The sequence below is a fragment of the Glycine soja genome, chromosome 19 (assembly GCF_004193775.1).
Source record: "Glycine soja cultivar W05 chromosome 19, ASM419377v2, whole genome shotgun sequence".
In the NCBI taxonomy this organism is placed as follows: Eukaryota; Viridiplantae; Streptophyta; class Magnoliopsida; order Fabales; family Fabaceae; genus Glycine; species Glycine soja.
The window spans coordinates 5,459,992-5,483,249 of record NC_041020.1 but is presented as its reverse complement, the minus strand read 5'-3'; the positions used below and the strand labels follow the sequence as shown (position 1 = coordinate 5,483,249).

Below are 23,258 nucleotides of genomic sequence, written 5' to 3'. Positions count from 1 at the left end.
CTGGATGTAGACACGGGTTGTTGCCGAACCAGTATAAAATTCTTGTGTTTGTCTTCTTCTTCCCTACACTCTTTAATTTCCGCTGTGCACTTTAATTATCGCTTTTACTTTTGGTTAAGTTTTTATTTATGTTCTTTACTTTCTTAACATTATAGTAAAAGCCTAATTGAATCTAGTAACATTAAGAAGGATAGATTTTTAATTAGTAAAGTTTCATTAATAATTAATTCAACCCCCCCTTCTTAATTATTTCGAGGCCACTGGATCCAACAAGAAATTACAAATTCCTATATAATTTAACCCCAAATATACTCATAATTAGCAGTTATCAATATCTTAACACTTTCTTTGCAGTTGTCCAATGCTCTATTCCTTGATTACTTTGATATCTCCCAAGCATCCCAACCACAAAAGCAATGTCAGGTCTTGTACACACTTGCCCATACATAAGGCTTCCTACTACGGAAGCATATGGAATGTTTCTCATTTGTTCCCTTTCAAGCTCATTTTTAGGACATTGATTCAAATTGAATCTATCACCTTTCACAATAGGTGCCATGTTGGGTGAACAATCTTTCATTCGAAATCTTTCTAGAACTTTATTAATATAGGTCTTTTGAGACAAGCTGAGAATCCCTTGAGATCGGTTTCTATGGATCTATGTGCCAATGACATATTCTGCCTACCCATATCCTTCATGTCAAAATTCTTAGAAAGGAATTGTTTCACTTCATGTAACATCCCAAAATCATTGGTTGCAAGAAGTATATCATCCACATATAAGACTAAAAATATTATTTTACTCCCACCGACCTTATGGTATATGCATCTATCTATATTGTTCTCAACAAAACCAAATGATGAGATGACACTATGGAATTTCAAATACCATTGACATGATGCATGTTTTAGTCCATATATTGATTTCTTCAGCTTGCAAACCAAGTGAGCCCCATCATTAGAGGAAAAACCTTCGGGTTATGTCATATAAATTTCTTCTTCTAAGTCACCATTTAGAAAAGCCGTTTTCACATCCATTTGATGTAATTCCAAGTCAAAATGAGCAACTAATGCCATTATGATGCACAAGGAATGTTTCATGGATACAAGAGAAAAGGTTTCTCTGTATTCAACTCCTTCCCTTTGAGTGAATCCTTTGGCAACAAATCGGGCCTTGTGTCTCTCAATGTGACCTAATGAATCCTTCTTGGTTTTGAAAACCCATTTACATCCAATAGGCTTTATTCCATTAGGCAACTCAACAAGATCCCATACTTTATTATTTGCCATAGATTCCAATTCATCTTTCGTAGAATCATAACATAGCTTAAAATTACAACCGTTAATCGCTTGTAAAAACGACTTAGGATCATTTTCAACTCCAAAGTCATATTGAGACTCCTGTAAATACACTTGATAATCACTAGGAATTACATGTTTCTTTATTCAAGTTGATCCTTTCAATGTTACATCCACACCTTCTGGTTGTTGTTCAACAGGTTGCTCAACATCTTGTGTTTGATGTTGTTCAACAGGTTGCTCAACGTTTTGTGTTTGATGTTGTTCAACTGGATCTTCTAGGATAGGATCAACTTGATGTGGAGACTGTGTTAGTCAATTTTGGTGAGTATCACCAAAAACCACGAGCTTATAACTTGATGTAGGAATTGTTCCTTCACATTGATTTTTCTCAAGACCAATGCCTTGAGTTAAATCACTCCCACTAGCCACATCATTCTCTAGAAACTTTGCATGTCTTGACTCAAAAATTCTAGTGCTATAAGTTGGACAATAAAATCTATACATGTTAGACCTTTCAGCATAACCAATGAACTATGCACTAATGGTCCTTGGGTCCAACTTCTTTTCATTTGGATTATAAATCCTAATTTCAGTTGGGCAAACCCAAACACGCATATGTTTTAAACTTAGCTTCCAACCTTTCCATAATTCAAATGGGGTTTTAGGGACTGCCTTTGTGGGTACCCGATTTAGTATGTACACAACTGTCTTAAGAGCCTCATTCCATAATGAACGAGGAAGTTTGGAATTGCTAAGCATACTTCTTATCATGTCCATTAATGTTCAATTTCTTTTTTTAGCCACATCATTTTGATTCGACGAGCTAGGCATGGTGTATTGGGCCACAATACCATGCTCTTGAAGAAACTTTGCAAAAGGACCAGGTGCTTGTCCATTTTCTGTGTATTTGCCATAAAATTCGCCTGCTCCAACTGATCTAACAATCTTTATTTGTTTTCCACATTGTTTCTCTACTTCTTCCTTGAAAACCTTAAAGGCATCCAACACTTCATATTTATTATTAAGCAAGTAAGATACATGTATCGTGAGTAATTGTCTATGAAAGAGATAAAATATTTTTGGCCATGCGAGTCCATATCGGGACAACAAATGTCAGTATGTATAATTTCTAATATTTCTGAACTTCTCTTGGCATTTTTCTTTGTCTTATTAGTTTGACTTCCCTTTATGCAGTCCACACAAGTGCTAAAATTAGTACAATCCAGAGTCTCAAGTACTCCATCATTCACTAGCCTTTTAATTCTTTCTATGAAGATATGTCATAGTCTCCTATGTCATAATTTCGATGATTTTTCATTCATGATATAACATTTAATACTAGCGTTTTCTTGTGTAGCCATCAAATTATGTGGAATCGTGTTAGATAAATTAATTTTGAAAAAGTCGTCATTCAACACACCATTTCTAATAATAGTAGACTTAAACAATAAATCAAATCCGAATGCGTTAAACTTTATTGAATAACCCAAAGGAACAAGTCTAGAAGCATAAATTAAATTCTTGGAAAATTTAGGAATATAAAAGACATTATTCAATTCAAAAACAAATCCAAATCCTAAATTAAGTCTACATGTTCCAATAGCCGTCACATGTGAATGCATTTGATTCCCAGAATAGATGAACCGTTCACCTTCATTTGGCTCCCTCTAGATTGAAAAGTCCTGCATGGTATTAGAAATATGAATCGTAGATCCAGAGCCAATAAACCATGTATCATGACAAATATCAACCACATTAGATTCAAAACATACAAAGGAAAAATAATTACCCTTCTTTCCCAACCAAGCCTTATGTTTACAATAGTCCTTCTTCATGTTCCCTTTTTTTTATAGAAAAAAACACCTAGACTCCTTCTTAATTTTGACAATAGAAGGTATATGGTTCTTTTCCTTCTTCCCCTTATCTTGAGTCATGGTAGGAGCACCTTCACCAATTTCTAGAGCAAGTCTCTCTTCCTCCTGGACACATATGGTCAAAAGTTCATTGATTGACCATTTCTCTTTATGTGTGTTGTATGATATTTTGAAGGGACCATACTATGACGGGAGTGAATTCAAAATTAGGTGCACCATGAAGGACTCAGAAACTTCTACCTGGAGTGACTTAAGTTGAGTCGCTAGATCCCTCATTTCAATAATGTGTTTTCTCACACCTGCGACTCCAATGAGCCTCATAGATGACAACTTAGACATCGTTCATATAACACAATTTCTTCTGAGGTGCTAGAATCCGTAAGCTCAGCTGGCTCATCCCTATGGAGAGCATAGTCAAGGTCAGCAACCCCTAAATGGAGAAGAACTCGTTCCTTCCATTGCTTATAGTTTTCCCCCTCAATATGGGAACCTCATTTTTATCATAAGAGATTATCAAAGATTAAACTGTAACATGTGACCAAATACTAGTGCTTATAATAATTTAAAATTCATGTGAATCAATACGTCATCAAAATCTACCCATGGGTTAAGATTCTAACAAAAAAAAAAATTCACTTTATTTTTGTATGATGAAACTAATAAATCATAATTGCATCTCCTAATACCTGTGGGTTAATTAAGAGACAAATTTATTTCATCCTAATTGATCATGAAAATTATAATAAATTCCTGTGGGAAAATTCAATATAGTAAACACAATCATTTACAAGTTATCATGTTAATCCTCATGTGATTCGTGTATGTATAATCTTAAAATGGATGTTGTGGCTACTCCATAAAATATACCATCACTAATACGATATGCAACAACGACACATGTACATAATATAATACCAAAAGGAAAATCCTTTTACGGTTTGAAAAGGCAATAAATGCTTTTAATGAAATTAATCATGTTCGTATGTTTTTTTTAAAAGGAACAATGCTCGGTGGATTAATAAAATATATAAACAAAAGTCATATATATTTAATGTAGCGCAGAAGCCTTATAGAAATAGAAAACAAACAATTTGATTTTTTTTAAAAGAAACATATCAATCGCAATTTAAAAACTACCGTGCACATCACATACCTATTATTAAAACAAGGTTTAATATTTAAAGGCTTAACTGAAAACCATGACATATAGTTAGGCAGAGGAAAACCAGACTCTAATACTAAATGATGAAATTTGTACACCACAAACAACATAACAGTACATTTAATTTAATTAGGTTACTAACCTCCCGCCATAGTACATTTAATTTAATTAGGTTACTAACCTCCCGCCATAGTACACGTAGTTTCAATTGCAAATAATACTTCTAACCTTTAGCACATTCACTTTAGATGAAATTTGTATTGTTTTATGATGTGTTTAGACTATTGACAGTATGTCTATTTATATATATCAGATTCTAAATTCTATTTATCATAAAAACTGATTTTATATTATCAGGATGCAAATATACTCTTAATAACTTTATAATTAAAACTGAAATGTTGTTGTTATCAAATTTGACCAAGTCAAGTGGCTCGGAAAACAAAAGAAGTGAAAAAAAAAATCAAAACCACTTTAATTTGATTTCAAAATCAAAACTAACAATTCCATGTTTTTTCTCCAAAATATTCCCACGTACATTATTTTTTCTTCTTCACTGCTTTATTTCTTTTCTGCCATAATTCCAAAAAAGACAAAATGAAAGAGACAAAGAAAAGCTAAAATTGGAGGCATTGGTTTTGAAAAACAAAAAAGACAAGAGGATTGCACCATGGGGCTCTCATCTACCTCTCACCACTCTTATTTATAAAGACTAAAACAGATTCTCACATATTCACTTCCGCTGGTGCATAGTACTCACACTTGGCCTCCACTTCTCTCATTCACATTCTTTCCCTCACCTTCGGATCCTCGATATTCTTCCCCCATCAACTCTTCTGACCACCCACATGAGTTTTTCTAGCTTTTGACCTTCCATGAACCAAAACTGAACCATCGTGGGATATTTTCACTCTCACCATGACAAGGGCAGAATATTCTTTCTCCTCTCATATTGAAAACACAGCTTATCATCCTCTCAAAATAAACATGACACTTATCATCCCTCACCACTCACCCTTAAGAACTCGATCTCTGAATCTCTCCTCAAGCATCACACTCCCAGCTCACTTCCTTACTCTCTCATAGCCTCTCTTCCACTCAAAGAAGGCATGGTAGCAATCTCTGACCCTCCGTGAATTCCATTTAAAACCTTTGAGCCATGAACACGGTCAAACACATAAACCACTCACCTCAAGCCTAACCGCACACAGCACGGGGCAGCAACTCCTACACTTGAGATACAGTTCATTGTCTTCTTAAAAAGGGAGCCATAGCATTGAACCTTGAAGCCACTGCCAGCAAACCAACACAGCCCTTGAACCACACCTCCATTTTTGGTTGCCGTCGAGGCTCAAAACCGTGATTCCCATCTTGCTGCATCAGGTATTTTCAAAACCGTGTCTCTTTCCTTTGTTCCTATTCTTTGTGTTTTAATAATGTTAGTAGCATTATTGTTATGCCCTTTTGTTAAAAACTACATTTTATTTTAAACATTGTTTGAGTCAAGTGATAGAATGCTTTGTTGGAATTTTGGCTGTGTTTGCTTTTTCGTTGATTCCCGAATACTCTTGTCAAAAACAACTATTTTCAATCTCCAACATGTTGGCTTATTAGTGATTAATGATAGAAATATGATTAATATATACTAGATTTTATATCTAGAGCACCAGGATTTTAGTTATAAAAAAATGATGTTATAATGATAAAACAATAGTAAAGAGGTTTAGTAATAATCCTGTGTTAATGATAGTCACTTTAGATGCATTTTTTATTTTGTTATCAAGAAAAATTTTAAGTTAAAAATATAAATATATATAATAAGAATTTTTGGCATTAGACACTCTGATGCACTTCTAATTTAGTTATTTTTAAAGTTATTTAAAAGTTAATGGTAATCAGTGCACTTTTGATTTGATTATCATCAAAATTTTAAAATAAAATAAATTAAAAAAAGATAAAAATGATTAAAAACAGCAACACACAAACATTTTTTATAAAAGAGCTATGTAATTCTGATTCTTCATTGTACCTACAGATGCTCGTGATTACTCCAGTCGAACTAAAAGATTAAAAAAATAAATTGAAAAGATAGAAAATACCATAATAACTCTCTTTTTCATAATAATAATAATTTTCTCTTTAACAATAAAAATTCTTGATAGCACCAACAGCACAGAGAACAAGGAAGACATCTCACTTAAAGTTACATGTGTGGCCATTAGTTAGTTACAAGTTGTTAGTTAGTTGTAACGGTACTACAAAAGTTAGTTACGTATTGTAGCAGTGTGACCCATTGTATATAAAGACATCGCCTGCATAAATAAAACGCAGAGAAATGTTTCGAGAAAGCTTAGTTTAGCAAGGAGGGACCTTGATCTCGAACCAAGGATATTTCTTTCTTCTTCCTCTCGCTCATAACAATTCTCATGTTAAAATAATACTAATAATAAATAAAAAATCCAAAAATATTTTTTTAGGGGTAAAATAAATAATTTTAATGTTATTTAAATTTATACATTTAATTAGAGGTAACTATCTTAAGATGGTGTCGTAGGGTGTTAACGCCTTCCATATGTGTAATTGACTTCCGAACCCAAAATCTAATTTCGAGATCATTTTCTTCTAAAGGGTTTTTCGTAATTTTTCTTAATAAACTATGATGATGTCTCCTTTGATTTTAACATATTTTTTTGTCGTCCCGTCATGATCCAGGTTGCAACAAACTTTATGCCTAGGGATAGGTTAAAAAGAATATGTCATTGTTAAAACCCTTGTTTTCTTAATTTTAGTCACATGGTTACACCATTTCAAGGGATTTGGAGAGGAATCAAGAGATTTAGGTTTTTTCGTTTAAGGGATTTAGGCCTGAATAATTTTGTAGATTGATGATAACATAATCTTAATTGAATCGGAATAAGTAATGATTGCATGTTAGAAATGTCTAATGAAGTGAAACTTCGACGACTTCATCAATATGTAACAATCCATTTTCTATGCATATCAAGTGTTCAACGGAATTCTACAACTAGTTTCATTACCTTGAACTCTTTTAATTGTTGCACTTGTCTTTATTTTCAATACTTTAATCATCATAATTTATTTAATTTATTTTAATTACTCAATTATTGCACAAAATTTGTTACTTGAACAATTTGATACTCTTACCAAAATCTCAACCACTAAATTATGCTTGTAGGTAAAAGTGTTTATAGGTATATATCACTTTTCTTGTAGTGACATTAGTTATATTAAATATGATTTTATTAATATATATATATATATATATATATATATATATATATTATGAGGAGAGATCCACTTATTCGAGGAGTAATTCTTTTAGAGTTACTCTTCATCTTCATCATTCATTTTCTTGAGATCTAATGGTTGTAATAAATAACTAATCTTAATCATTAAATATCAAGAAAATGAATGATGAGAATAAGAAGTTACTCTTGAAGTAAGTGGACCTCTTCTCATATTATAATTTTAATTTGAACACCTTAATTTAATTTTTAGTCATATGTGTTGATTATTAAATTTTTTCCGGTTTACAAAATATGATTAAAAAACAAATTAAGGTGTTAGAATTAAAATTATAATATATATATATATATATATATATATATATATATATATATATATATATATATATATATATATATATATATATCTTTGTTTTTTTAGTATGAGCATTAGCAAATTATAACTAGAGAATCGGTCAATTTATTTAAACTCATTTGTTGAAATAAATGTTTTAATAAAATAAGCAACTTTTTGTTTTTAATGTATTTATCTAAAAAAATTCTACTTAAAAAAATAATATTTTGTTTATTTTAAGAAGCAAATCCTAGATGCTTATTAAAAAAATGCATTTTAAAAAGTGCTTCTTTTAAAATTATTTTTTTAATTTTAAACAAACTAACTTAATATTATAAAATACACAATGGTATAGTTTGCTAATTGTACTCATATATACTTGAAAAATCTATAGTGTGTATGTTGGTGGAATTTACTAACGTACAACTCTTGTTTTTTAATATGAGTGTGTTAGCGAGCTATAATTAAATAATATCTTAAAATACACTAATGGTGTATCTTACTAGCATAGTCATACTAAAAAATAAAGATATGTAAGTTAGCAATATATATAAAATCCTAATTAATATACTTTTTCAACCATGTTTTGATTATTAAATTTTCTAATTTTTAAAACTAAAAATGAGTGAATGGTAAATGATGAATTTTTTATTTTTAATAAGTTTTAATATAAATGCATATATAATTTTAATTTATTTTAACCATAGTTTGATTGTTAAATTGTTGCTTATATAAAAATAAAACTAGGTAAGTGGTGACTAGTAAGTTTTCTTTTCTGATATTTCATATTTTTTAGTTACTTTTTAATTTTTTAATTAATTATGATTTTATTAATTTTTAGAATAAGACAACATCTTATAAGTTTTTATGAAATGATACATACATTCATACACTTTAATTTTTGTGTAAGCACCTTTTAATATAAATATTTCTTTTGAGAGAATGCAAATATCTTATTGAATTTTAAGTATTTATAACATCTAATATCTTTTAGAATGCAGGAAGCAACATTTGCAATTAATCATTCCAAAAAAATATTAAAAAAACATTCCAAAAAGAGTGCAGGAAGCAACATAGGAGTGCAGAAAGCAATAGCCTAGACTTCGTAGTGCATTGTTGGGTGAGGCTCCTTGGCATCGTATTGGGCTAGTTCTTGTCGGTTGGTTTGAGTTTCACTTGTTTGTTTGTTTTTTGTTTAGTCATCAATTGTTTTATTTGTCTAGTCTATCTGATTAAAAAAAGTTATTTTCTGATATTTTAAAGAAAGCATTTATTTTTTAGCAAATTACACTCGTATTCATAAGTTTTTTTATTATAAATTAAACACAACGTCACTCATTTCTATTCATACACCAACTCTTTTAATGTTTGAAAATATTATATAATGACACTTCTTATATATTATATTAACACTCCATATAGGAGTTGTTGCAAACAGCCTGTAACTAAAAAAAGAACACAACTATTGAGATGTTAATTTGTTCTATTTTTTGTTGTTGTTTGTAATTCAATTAAGGTGATTATGGTTTTAAGGGTGATATTAGTTTGTTAGAAATAAACTCTCTATATAAACCTTTCTCACCTACTGTTATTGAAGCCTTTATCATTTTCAATCAACGAGTTTTTTTCTGTGATACTCCACTTCTCTGCCGGTGGCCCAAGTGGCCCTTTGAAATTCAAGTCTCTTTTTAACAAAAAAAGTTGGAGTAACTTGCATCTCATCTCTTTTTTTTTTTTTTTTATATATAAGAAAAATCCGAATCCAAAAATATTAATATTCATTTAAAAAAACTGACCTATTTATAGATATCATTTTATATACATGAAGTTAGATATTAAACACCCAATCATATTCTTATAGAATATATTATAATCATCATACCTAATTGTCTAGTCTTCATTATTTGATGTTGGAAAGAGATGCTTAGGTCAATTATGTTTCTTTTCTAACAAACATTTTCCTTGCGATTTAGCATTTCTCTTCACAAGATTTGGTTAACAAGATGTGGTGCAGCGGAACCGTGTAGGTAACTGGCTCTGCTTAATAATGTCACAACTTCACCTTAGAATCGGCAATAGAAAAATTGCACCGCCAGAATAGTACGTGGGAGACACGCGTTAAGCATCATTTTCTATTCTAACAAATCGCACCGCCAAATTAATAACGGAGAAAACTAATTTCACTCTCTCTAATAAATAAATAAAAAACCGTTAAATAAAATTTACTTTCTTTCACGAATTTTATTTGAAATTTTAAGTGAAAGAAAATCCTAAACTAAACAAACCTTATATATCGAGATTTTAATTTTCATGTATACTAGTATAAAGATTTTCACACTATTGATTCATTAAAAATTATCAAAGTATAAATTTAAAATAAAAAATATTTATAAACAGTACGTTCTAATTAAATTAAATATCACATTTCCCATTAAGGTCGAAAATGATATATATATATATTATATTGATGCGTATAACTTGTATAAAAATAATTAGCGGTGTTTAAAGCTAAATTAAATCGTGTGTAAAATTGAAAACTGAAAAAAAAAAATAATGGTCGTTAGTTTGATTTGATTTTTATATTTTTTAAACTGTGTGATTTAATTCGATTCTCGATTTGAAAGGTGAAAACCGACCCTATCAAAATACAATACAAACACCCATAGAAATTATTGTTACAATTAGTGTTTTATTGGTAGATATTTATTTTTTGAGTTTCTATTGAAACAAATATCATGAATATTGTTTTATAATATTTTTTTTAAGTTCACTCGTTAAAACTTAGAAGTATTATATTATATTTTTATTTTTAAATTAAATGATTAATACTTAATTTAAATGGTTATTATTCAACTAGAAAAAAATATTATTTTGCTTTAAGTTTAATTGTTGTTCATTTATATTCTTGATGGTAGAATTAGTTATTATTTAAATTTTATTTAATTAATGATAAATTTTTAAGTATTTTTTAATATTTACTAATAAACAAAGGCAACAATCAAATCAAATTAAATTATAAAAAATTGGTTTAATTTAATTTAAACCAAACCAATTTTCGTATTTAATTCAAATTAATTTTAAATCAAAATGGCTCAAATGGAACGACAATATCCTTACCCTAAACATTAAGATAGGCCAGCGAATCAGGAGAGTGGAGACACGCTACGTTGAGCCTAGCAACTAAGCAGGCGCAAGCGCAAGCGCGTTCTGTTGGACTTGGATAAGATCAGGGATAAATTTCAATTTTTTTTTAAAAAACAGAGACACAAATGAATGAAATGATTGGTTAAATTATTGTGTAAATCCTAATTAAACTATTTGATAATTTTTAATTTAGTTTCTAAATTATTGTTAATTAGATTCTTGAATTTATATTTGTTATCTAATTGAATTTTTGTGTTTAATTCTTAATATGAAAAATAATCACAAAAATTTAATTAATTTTTGAATCTGTCACCTCCATATATATAAATTTGTACTGAATATTCATACCTTTTCAAACTAACATTATTACTTTGTAGAATTTGAATCCAATAGTATTTCAATTAGGTCTTTCAACTAATACTATCACTTATGCAGATCGACTCAGTTCATGTAGTAATTCTTTCACAAGTTTCATCCTATAAAAATTTCGTTGTAAACTCACATAACTAATTCAAATAGTTAATTTTTCGTAATAATATTTAAACGAAAGGATTCAGTTACAAAACAAATTTAAAATTTAGAGATCCAAGAAAAAAAAAATTCACATACCTAATAAAAAATTAACAAATAGTTTAAGAACTTACAGATTAATTTTACTTAAACATTATGTTAGTAAGTTTAATCTTTTCAAATGTAAAACATTATAACTATAATAATTTACTGAAAAAATAATAAATAAAAGTATAATCATAAAGTTACCAAGATAAGTTTTCATTAGGTGTATAATAAACGGTAATAATTTTGTAATTTTTTAAATAAATGAATATTTTACTCTAAGAGAATTTATTAGTTTTACTTATAAGGGAAAACTCGGAGCAAGGTCATTAAAACTCTTTAGATCGTGGCCTTCTCTTTGTTTTTCTCGATAAAAATAATTGCATCTTCTCAACATGAGTTCTACTATATCTACACGTATTTTACGTGCGTGTCACGCTATTCCTTAAACGTGTCAACGACATTTGACTAAATATGCTTCTATTGCTACAGACGCGTACACAACTTGGACACCAAGTTTATTTACAAATTAATTTTATTTTCACTAAATTCAAATGAAACTGTATATGTCGTCGCACGTAATTACAAGATGTACTTGGTTTGGGTACGTAAGTTTGAACTCTTTGCATGCATGGAGCCTATTGATACAGAACAAGAACCAGAAAAAAAAAGGAACTTTCGGATTGTTTTTATTTATTTAACTGAATCATATATTCTGTGCTTCAGCTTCAATTACGTTGTCATATGACAAATATTATTCGCTATTTTCCACATCGCGTTGAATGAAGAATCAAATTATCTAAGAATATTAAAAGATTTTTTTTTTTTAAAAAAAAAACAGTTAACTTTGGATATGCCAAGTGAAGTGAAGAATGATAAAGAATAATTTTGGAAGTTTATGTTCTCAACGGAAACTGAAAAATGAAAAACATATCATTAGTTGTTTTTGTCCAAAAACCAGGTTATAGACCAAACGTGGATACGAGAATTACTCTTAAGAGTATCCAAAGTACATTTCCTAAACTCAGATTAGCCCATTTGAAACAGGTATTTAAACATGCACTGCATGTCTACATCCAACCAAAGTGAATGAATAGAAATGATTAATGTGTAAAGTTATGATTCAATTATTTGGTTACTATTTAAGTTTGATCTTTAGTGTAAATAATTTTGGATCAGAATTTACTTATCTTCTTATCAAATTTCAGATTAATCAAGATTTATTAATATAAAAATGCATGCACCACATCTTTGTGTGGTAATTCAGTTTATAGGGAATTTTTTTCAACTTTCTCAGTTCACAGAAAGATTTAGACCATTCAAAGTCATTCAGGGATATATTCTACTTATGCCATTTTGCCTTGGCATACGGGTGCACAGAATGTACAATATTCTTTCAATGAAATTCTGCAGCATCAACTCTTTTGATCTTTTCATTCAGTCCATTTTTTAAATTCTGTCTAGACTGATTTTTGACAAATATTGGTTGTTGGGACAAAGCCGATTCGAGGTACACTATAAATATATTTTTTTATAGTTAAAATTTAATAATAAATAGACATTTCTAACAAATAATTTATATTACTGTAATATATAGAATTACTTTTAAGTTTTAACTATCGATAATCATTATAAAGAAAAAACTTTATTTTTCTAAATTTAATTTTTATATTAAGTTTTAAATATATATATATATATATATATATATATAATCTTTAAATAACATTTAAATAAAAATTGATCCATAATTTCATCTCTTTACTTTTATATTTGCTTATTTAATTTGATATTTATTTATTTATTTGAGATGTTTCTTTATTATCTTAAGTATTATTTTTAATTCAACTTATTTAATAAATAAATAATTTTAATTCAATTAAGTATATATCATACTTTTTGCTTACGATAATATTTTTATATTTTATTTACTATCAATTATATTTTAATAATTATTTTTCAAATGAGTATTCAATCAACTCAACTTTAAGTACAAAGATCTATATTAACTTAGACAATCTTGATTTTTCAAAGTTCAAGATAGGGTAAAATGAACTTTCTTCTTTTATTTTATTTTATTATACACATTTTGTAACATTCTACAAACAAAATCGTTAGTTTATTCTAATTCTTTGATTGATGTAGTTAAAAAATTATAAAATTTATTCTAAATAACTACTTTGCAGGAAAAAAATGGAGCCACATCAGATAAAAAAACTATCTTCTTCAAGCTTTGCAAACATTGATCTTGAAAATAGGATGTCAAAAATAAAAGATCTTTGTAATATATAATGTCCATGAAATGGGTATTAGAATCATAGGTATGCTAACCTACCATGGCCTTCATATTCATAATATTCAATAATATTTGATTTTTTCTTAGTTTTAACATATGTAAAATAATAGGATAATGCATTCACAATTCATGCAACAATCAATGACATCGACGATAAGTTTGGTTGAAATTGCATGTGAGAGATGCCAAAAGAAAGTTACAAAAAAGGAAAATCAATACACTTGTAGAAAATGCAAACAACCATCCAAGTATCCAACAATAATGCTTATTATTTGTATACAATGAATTATTTGTTATAACATAATTAAATAAATATGATAATTTTTAAATCTTTTTTAGGTTCAAGATATAATTAAAAGTGTCTGATGACACCGATGTAACAACATTCACAATGTTCGATCAAGATGCACAACAAATTCTAAACACAATGGCATCTCACATCCTTCACACCCAAAATGAAAATAAGGCTGATATACCCTCAATGTTGTATATCCTTTGCAAACACACTTTGAATTTTGAAATCAAACTCACAACTTGAAGGAAGGATTTCAAATCTATATCATCACAAGGACTCTTATCCCAAAAAATATAATTTAGCATGATCCTCTTCTCAAAGAAATTAAACAGATAACCATATTTATACTTTATTTACATTTTTACTTCTTGTACAAAATATTAATAGTTTTGTCCATTAATTAATATTTTTATTAAAAAAGAGTCCACTTCACCACAACAAATATCATCAAATGAATGAGATAAAGAACTAATTATAAGTCAAAGCCCAAAGCTACAAGGATCCAACAAGTCAAAAGGTGCATCTTCATCTTCTCATGAAGAAGTTTATCAAATCTCACAAAATCCATTAAAAAAAAAGGCCAATAAACAAACTGGCACAAGTCAAAGTCCAAAGTAACAATTATCTAAGAAGTCAAAAGATGCATCTTCATCATCAAAAGAAAAAAATCCATTAAAGAAAAAATGTGAAAAATTCAATGTGTCATAAGTAAAACTCAAAGCTTCAAGCATCCAAGAAGTCAAAAGATGAATCTTCATCATCAAATGAACTTTATTCAATTTTAGAAAAAGTTTGAAAAGGAGTACACCAAAGAAAACAAAATTCAACAATAGGTCACCAACAAAAGAAAATAGGTACAAAAAGTCTATTTAAATGAACAATTTTCGATATTTTATTCGCATCATTTTTATATGTTTTACCATTATGATTGACTATTTTTCTTTGGTTAAATATATTTTTTGACAATTTTTTTATGTCAATTTCACTTTATCCTTATATTGTTCTTATAAAATTTATACATAACGCTTACTTTTATCTTCATATTAATCAACTTTAATTCAGTGGTCAATCTTTAATTTTAAAATATTCTCTTATAAATATATTGATAAATAAAAATATCTTAATTTATAAGTAACTTTTTATCCCCTTTAAAAAAAATGATATAAAATATCATTAACAATTATATTTTAAATTTAATTTATTAAATAAATAATTTATTTAAATATTTTTTTAATTAATTATAAACCCGCGCAACGCTTGGGTATTTGTTTAGTTTATTATAAATATCTAACTATAAATAATCCTCGTTAGGTTCGTGTTTCCCTTTTCAATTGTTTAGTTAATAATGTTAACTTGAACAGAATGATGAGACAAGGTATGCAGATTAATTATCCAGATGAATTGCATCCTTATCCATGATCAAAATGGTCAAAAAGGTTGTTTGGTGTCGTGTGGGCCATTAAATTTGCTGTCTTGGTGACCCACTTAGAATAAGAAACATATACTTTGCTGTTGTTGATCAATATATTACGAAGTCTTGAAATATAATATACTATTAACTTCACTCTCAAATTGCAATTACCTTAACCTCTAAATAAAAAAGAAAGCGAAACAACGCAGAAGTCGACAAAAATTGCCATTATTGGAAGTAAAGAACTTTCCTTCGTCGCTTTGGAATATTGTCGACTTTAATATTAACCCGTCACCTCCTCGAAGCATCCTCGTACCTTAAAACCTGCATTGGAAATTAAAATTAAAAAAAAAAAGGCACCAATTGATAAATTTCACTCTACGTAATTCCTAACCGCCAAAAAAGCTGCAATTGTGAAACTATCTTTCATTTCATATTGAGGAAATGATTCATCTTCTTTATTGATTTGTTTCTTTTTAAAGGTAATGACTAATGAGTGCGTCATCTTCCTTGAATGCTAAGAAATCTCTCCAGCAAACTAAACGCGTTAACATGCTTTATTCCCATATATATGAGGATAGATTGTCACTCTTGGTAAATATCAAAGCTTATTAGTTGTTACAATAATTTTAGACTCCTCAACAATTTACATACATCAGTTTCGCGTACAAGGTAGAGAACATTGTACCCTTTTGTTTCCAGAACATACTGTGTTACAAATAGCTTCAATCTTTCAAATCATTGCCTTCTCGAACAATATACACAACACTTTGTGTTTCTTCTTCAATTCGATCTCTTCTTTTTACTCTTATTTTGAGGTATATATTCTTACCTTAGTTACAAACTTGCAACCATGTCAATGCCCTTGCTCACAAACTTGCAACACATTGAGACACTCCTCAATGCACCAAACCCCACCGTTAGTGCATCCATTAAAAGATGGCACTCTGCATTCATGGCCATCTATTGTTCCCGAGCTATTATGTCACACTCCACTCTCAAGAAACCAAACAAAACCAAAGCAAAAGCCTCACCTTCACCAACACCAACACCAACACCATCTTTCACAGTTGTTGATTTGAACCCTCACCATTCCTTTGATATAGACCAAACAGCCCTCACCGATATTGTCAAAGAAAAAGAGCTTGAGAACCTTGATAGATTTGGTGGGGTTGAAGGGGTGGCTAAAGCCCTTCAAACCCACGTTGAGTATGGTATCAAAGGTGGTGATGATGATGCTGAAGACATCACACGTAGAAGACAAGTGTTTGGTTCCAACACTTACCACAAACCACCTTCCAAAGGCTTCTTTCACTTTGTGGTGGAAGCCTTTAAGGATGTCACTATTCTAATCCTCATGGTTTGTGCTGCTCTTTCCCTTGGCTTTGGAATCAAGGAGCATGGAATTAAAGAAGGTTGGTACGATGGTGGAAGCATCTTTGTCGCGGTGTTCATTGTTATTTCCTTGTCAGCAGTGAGCAACTTCAGACAGAATAGACAGTTTGACAAGCTGTCTCAAGTGAGCAATGACATACAAATTGATGTGGTTAGAAGTGGGAGGCGCCAAAATGTTTCAATCTTCGAAATCGTAGTTGGCGATGTTATTTGCTTGAAGATTGGAGATCAAGTGCCAGCAGATGGGTTGTTCATAGAAGGACATTCACTTAAAGTCGATGAAGCAAGCATGACAGGAGAGAGTGATCATGTTGAGATTAGTAGACAAAACCACCCTTTTCTGTTCTCAGGTACCAAAGTGGCTGATGGATATGCTAAGATGCTTGTTACTTCAGTTGGAATGAACACAACATGGGGCCAAATGATGAGTTCAATAAGCCAAGATATTGATGAGGAAACTCCTTTGCAAGAGAGATTAAACAAGCTGACATCATCCATTGGGAAGGTTGGTTTGGCTGTGGCTTTTCTTGTCCTTGTTGTTTTGTTGGTTAGGTACTTCACAGGTAACACAAAGGATGAGACTGGGATCAAAGAGTTCAATGGAAGCAGGACCAAGTTTGATGATATCATGAATGCTGTTGTGGGGATTGTTGCTGATGCAGTTACAATTGTTGTTGTTGCAATCCCTGAGGGTCTTCCTCTGGCTGTGACTCTAACTCTGGCTTATTCAATGAAGAAAATGATGGCTGACCAAGCAATGGTGAGAAAGCTCTCTGCATGTGAGACAATGGGTTCTGCTACCACAATTTGTACTGATAAGACAGGAACTCTCACACTTAACGAGATGAAGGTGACTAAGGTTTGGCTTGGCCTAGAACCGGTGCTAGAAAGTGCCTACACAAAGGTTGCTCCATTTGTTCTTCAATTGATCCAAGAAGGAGTGGCTCTAAACACTACTGGAAGTGTGCACAAGTCCAATAAATCAGGTTCTGAATTTGAGTTTTCAGGTAGTCCCACAGAGAAAGCAATCCTATCTTGGGCTGTCTTGGAATTGAACATGGAGATGGAGAACTTGACAAGAAGTTGTTCCATCATTCATGTTGAGACCTTCAACTCAAAGAAGAAAAGAAGTGGAGTTTTGTTGAGAAGGAAGGTAGACAACACAGTTAATGCACATTGGAAAGGAGCAGCTGAGATGGTACTAAAGATGTGTTCAAGATACTATGATGCTTCTGGCATTGTGAAAGATCTTGACAATGATAGGATGTTGAAGTTTGAGCACATTATTCAAGGTATGGCTTCTAGTAGTCTTCGTTGCATTGCTTTTGCACATGTAGAAGTAGCTGAGGAGGAGCTTGTAGATGAAGAAGGGAATGCAATGGCGAAAGTGAAAGAAAATGGTTTAACATTGTTGGGGCTTGTGGGTATTAAGGATCCATGTCGTCAAGGGGTGAAGAATGCCGTGGAAGCATGCCAAAATGCTGGTGTGAATATCAAAATGATCACAGGTGACAATGTTTTCACTGCAAAGGCCATAGCAACCGAATGCGGCATACTTCGGCCTAATCAAGACACAGATGGAGCAGTGATTGAAGGAGAGGAATTCCGCAACTACACGCATGAAGAGAGGTTGGAGAAGGTGGAAAAAATCTGTGTGATGGCAAGATCTTCTCCTTTTGACAAACTTCTAATGGTTCAATGCCTAAAACAAAAAGGCCATGTAGTTGCTGTCACTGGGGATGGAACAAACGATGCACCGGCTCTCAAAGAAGCTGATATTGGACTCTCTATGGGAATTCAAGGTACTGAAGTGGCGAAAGAGAGCTCAGATATTGTTATATTGGATGACAATTTTGCATCTGTGGTCACTGTCTTAAGGTGGGGAAGGTGTGTTTACAACAACATCCAGAAGTTCATTCAGTTTCAATTGACAGTGAATGTGGCAGCACTTGCAATCAACTTTGTGGCAGCAGTGTCAGCTGGGAAAGTGCCACTAACAGCAGTGCAATTATTATGGGTGAACTTGATCATGGACACATTAGGTGCTTTGGCTCTTGCAACAGAAAAACCTACAATGGAATTGATGCACAAACCACCAGTGGGTAGAACAAAACCTCTCATCACCAATGTCATGTGGAGGAACCTATTGGCTCAAGCTTTGTACCAAATAGCAATTTTGCTGACCCTTCAATTTAAAGGTGAGTCTATCTTTGGTGTGACATCAGGAGTAAATGACACATTGATTTTCAACACATTTGTTCTTTGTCAAGTGTTCAATGAATTCAATGCAAGGAAGATGGAGAAGAGGAATGTCTTCAAAGGCATACACAGGAGCAAGTTGTTTTTAGGCATTATTGGCATAACAATAATCCTTCAGGTGGTGATGGTTGAGTTTCTCAAGAAATTTGCTGACACAGAGAGGCTAAATTGGGGACAATGGGGTATCTGCATTGGTTTAGCCGCAGTTTCCTGGCCAATTGGTTGGGTTGTGAAGTTAATACCTGTCCCAGATAAACCATTCCTCAGTTTTTTGAGTAAGAAGAAATGAAGACATAGCCATGTATGAGTGGTGTCTTGTTTGATCCATTCAATCTCTCATTAATCATTTAGAATTCTGTTGGGAGATATTGTAAAGAAAGATTGCTAGAGTCAAATCATCGTGTAGACACGATGTGATCATTCTTATTTGTATGATATATATTCTTTTCTAATATGGCCATTGTATTAGACATTCTTTAAGTTTTATTTTTTTATCATATTTATTGTAACTATATGTTTCAATATAACAGAATGAGAATTGCTTTATTAATATAACCAGAAGAAAAGTGCTCTAGCCTTAAGGTAACAACTAGGAATAGATAGATAGCTCTTGCCTCTTGGGAATTGGACCACTTCAATGCCACTGTTTGTATCAAATTCTTGAAGCATCATTTTCTTTTTGCTAATTAGGCATGCAGACACACGCTAACATAATATGCACACATTCTGTGTACCTCAATTTTCTTCTATTCACAAAAATAGAAAAACCGTAGCCTAACATGTCTCTGAATCGGTAAAAGATCATAAGTGTTTTTGAAAATCTTCAAATTGAGACTAAACAGGTAGCACACAAATCACATGGTGCTAGAGGTTGAAGCAACAAACAACTGCAACCACTAGCTGCATATGATCATGTGGTTGAGAAAAAGAGGAATATAGTAAAGATTTTGTAAGCTACCTCAACTAGTAATTCTCAATGCAATTGCATAACACAACCGAAAGACATTTTGCCTTTACACCTCTTTTTTTTTTTTTTTATGTACCTTTACACCTCTTGATTTGCCTGTGTTTGGAAAATTAGAAACTGCTGAAGTTAGGCAATAAATATTGTTGGTTACTAAAGGGGAACACAGGGAAGGTTGAAATCTGTAATCGATCTTCAAAGATCACCTTATAAGTTAGTGACTCCAAAAGATGAAACGTTTCCTAGTTGTTGTCTCTTCCCATATTATGGTTAGAGAATCTACTGCTTTCTGCACATGATCAATTTTAAACAGAACTTTAGGGCCGCATGTTATTTGATAACCAGAACAGTAATAATAATAACAAGATTCGTCTCTCACTAGGTGAGGTCGGCTACATATCATACAATATGTCATTGTACTCAAGTAAAGACTAAATACTCAAGGATAATATTCACTATGAAATTCCTCTTAACAATTTCTTTCAATGTTCTTGGTCTCCCTTTGCAATTTTTCATGGGACTAAAAATCATACAATCTATTTTTCTAGTAACCTTTGCTGTATGTATCCAAATTACCTTAATTAATTTTTCTGTCATCTTTTTCTCAATCGGTGTCATATCAATATCTCTTTATACAAAATTATTTTTGTATATTGTCATTTTTATGTGGCTACACATCTATTTTAATCTTTTTCCTTAATTTTTTTACTTCCACCTTTTTCTTTATTCTCTTTAAAAGTTTAGCATTCACTGTTATAGAGTATAGCTAAATATATAATAGTACGATAAAATTTTCTTGAGTTTGGCAGTTACTTTCTAAGTAACAAAATTCGGTAAATCAAAAACTGGGGGAAAATATGTTAATTTTGAAAGTTCCAGTTTGAAAGACAGAGTGGTAATACAATTTCTTGGTGCATATTTCATATTAGGCACGTTTGAGATTCGAAATCATGAATGCTTTGCACTTTTGACCTCCACGTGAAGCATATGGGCAAGCATAAAAAGGAATCTTCCTCATGCCAAAAGGGTACTTTTGTAAATAAAATTGTTCCAGTTTTACTATAAATTCTGGCACCACCACCTCACATCATATAACTGCAATTGTTGCACTATTAATTCTATACCATTAGAGATATATTTAAGCAGGATGAGGCCAACGAGTAGTTCATCATCAGACAGTGAGATTAAGAATTGGAGGTCTCCAATTTCTTACTTTTTTGGAGGCTTATCTATATAGTTGATTCTGATTTCTGTGGCATTGGTGATCCTTATGTGCACCAAAAGAAAGCATGTTTCTTAATCCTCAGCTGAAGCTGAAGACATGAAACATGCAATAATACCCCAGAGCATAGAAATTGACTCTAAGCCCAAGATACTAGTGATCGTGGCAGGGAATGTCAAACTCTCCTACCTTGGTAAACCAATCACTTCTTCAACTCAAAGTACCTGTGCAGTGAACAAAGTTAACCGATTGATTTGCTAGAAACCACAGAATGCTTCTACCAGAATGCTTTTTCCTTTTTATATTAGTGATTTTAGGTGCATGGAATATGTAAATTGATTGTGGTTTAATGAGTCTTCTTGGATTTTTGTTTCATAATGAAGGACCATGCTGTAGTTTTATACAATTATTTTGCTACTAATTGTTTGTTTTACTAGATCCTTTCCACCTTTATTCTGTCTTTAGATTTAGTGCATGCTTCTACTATTTAGTTGCATGCATAGGAAGTTTTCTCTAAAATAAGAAACAGGTAGGACATAATATATTATTTATAAATTAAAAAATATAAACAGTAAAGTAATTAAATCATAAAATAAATATAATTTTTTAATTCAATTGTTCGAAAGTATATTATGTAATAAGACCACCTGAATAATTTGGTAAAGCTAAAATATGCTTTTGATCTTCATAAAATTAAAAGAGTTTAGATTTCTTTTCTGTAAAATTTTTAATATATTTAGTCCTTTTAAAATTGAATTGTATTATTTTTTGGTCTGATGTAAGGTTTGAATATTTGAAGTTATGTGTATAACTTTTTTATATTAATTATATATATAACCGATATAAAAAAACATTACATTTACATCAATTATATACATAACCAACATAAAAAATGTTATATTTACATTAGTTATTTGCTTAACTGATATAAAAGGATTAAAATATATTTTTCTTCCTTCTCATAAATATGATAATGTTTGGAATTCGTCTTTACAAAATTTTCAATATATTTTTCATCCACACAAATTGAAACATGTTATTTTTTATTTAGAGTAAGGTTTGAATATTCGAACTTACATGTATTGTTTTTTTACATCGATTATGTATATAATTTGTGGTATTTTACTGGGATGGATTCTGCCTAGAGTCTTTGTTGTTTAACTTTTGCGCTGAACACCTTGTAGAACTTTCCATGCATATACCAAATCTTAAAAAGCTTCAGCAGGACGGGTTAAGGTATGAATGTGGCTTTACATACTACATATATTTTTCTTTTGGTCTGTAAAGGTACGATGGAGAGTCCTAAGTGGTAACTGGTAATACATTCACAAAAGCCACACCTAGGGGCTAGGATGATATGCTTTATGTATGCTTAGGTTTATCTTTTAAAAAAACTCATGAGTAAGAATTTAATGATTTCTGAGCATCGTGATGTATCTTTGCAAGCTGTTACAAAACCTTCCGAGTTTAATGACAACTAGACATAGACGCACGTGATGCACGGGTTTATAAATAATTTAAATAAATAATTTGATTGATAAATAAAAATTAAAAATATAATTATTAATGATATTTTATATTATTGATGGTTAAATGAGTTAAAAAGAATTATGCATATATTAAATTAAAATAATTTATACTTATCTATATATGTATAAGGAAATATTTTAAAATTGGAGTATGACCACACAACTAAAGTTGAGTAACATGAATGTAAAAGTAAGTGTTATGTATAAATATTATAAGAGTGATATAAGAATAAAGTAAAATTGACATAATAAA

General features: G+C 30.8%; 1 protein-coding gene across 1 annotated transcript; it reads left to right on the top strand.

Moving 5' to 3' along the window:
- The first annotated feature begins 16,074 nt into the window (after nt 1–16,074).
- LOC114400434 (putative calcium-transporting ATPase 13, plasma membrane-type) lies at nt 16,075–19,840 on the top strand. Its single transcript, XM_028362874.1, has one exon. It carries the CDS (start codon nt 16,490–16,492, stop codon nt 19,577–19,579), a length of 3,090 nt encoding a protein of 1,029 aa, XP_028218675.1. The 5' UTR covers nt 16,075–16,489; the 3' UTR covers nt 19,580–19,840.
- Nucleotides 19,841–23,258: the final 3,418 nt, after the last annotated feature.

Excerpts from the sequence above, each read along its gene's own strand:
- LOC114400434 (XM_028362874.1), top strand. The coding sequence starts at position 16,490 with ATGTCAATGCCCTTGCTCACAAACTTGCAACACATTGAGACACTCCTC.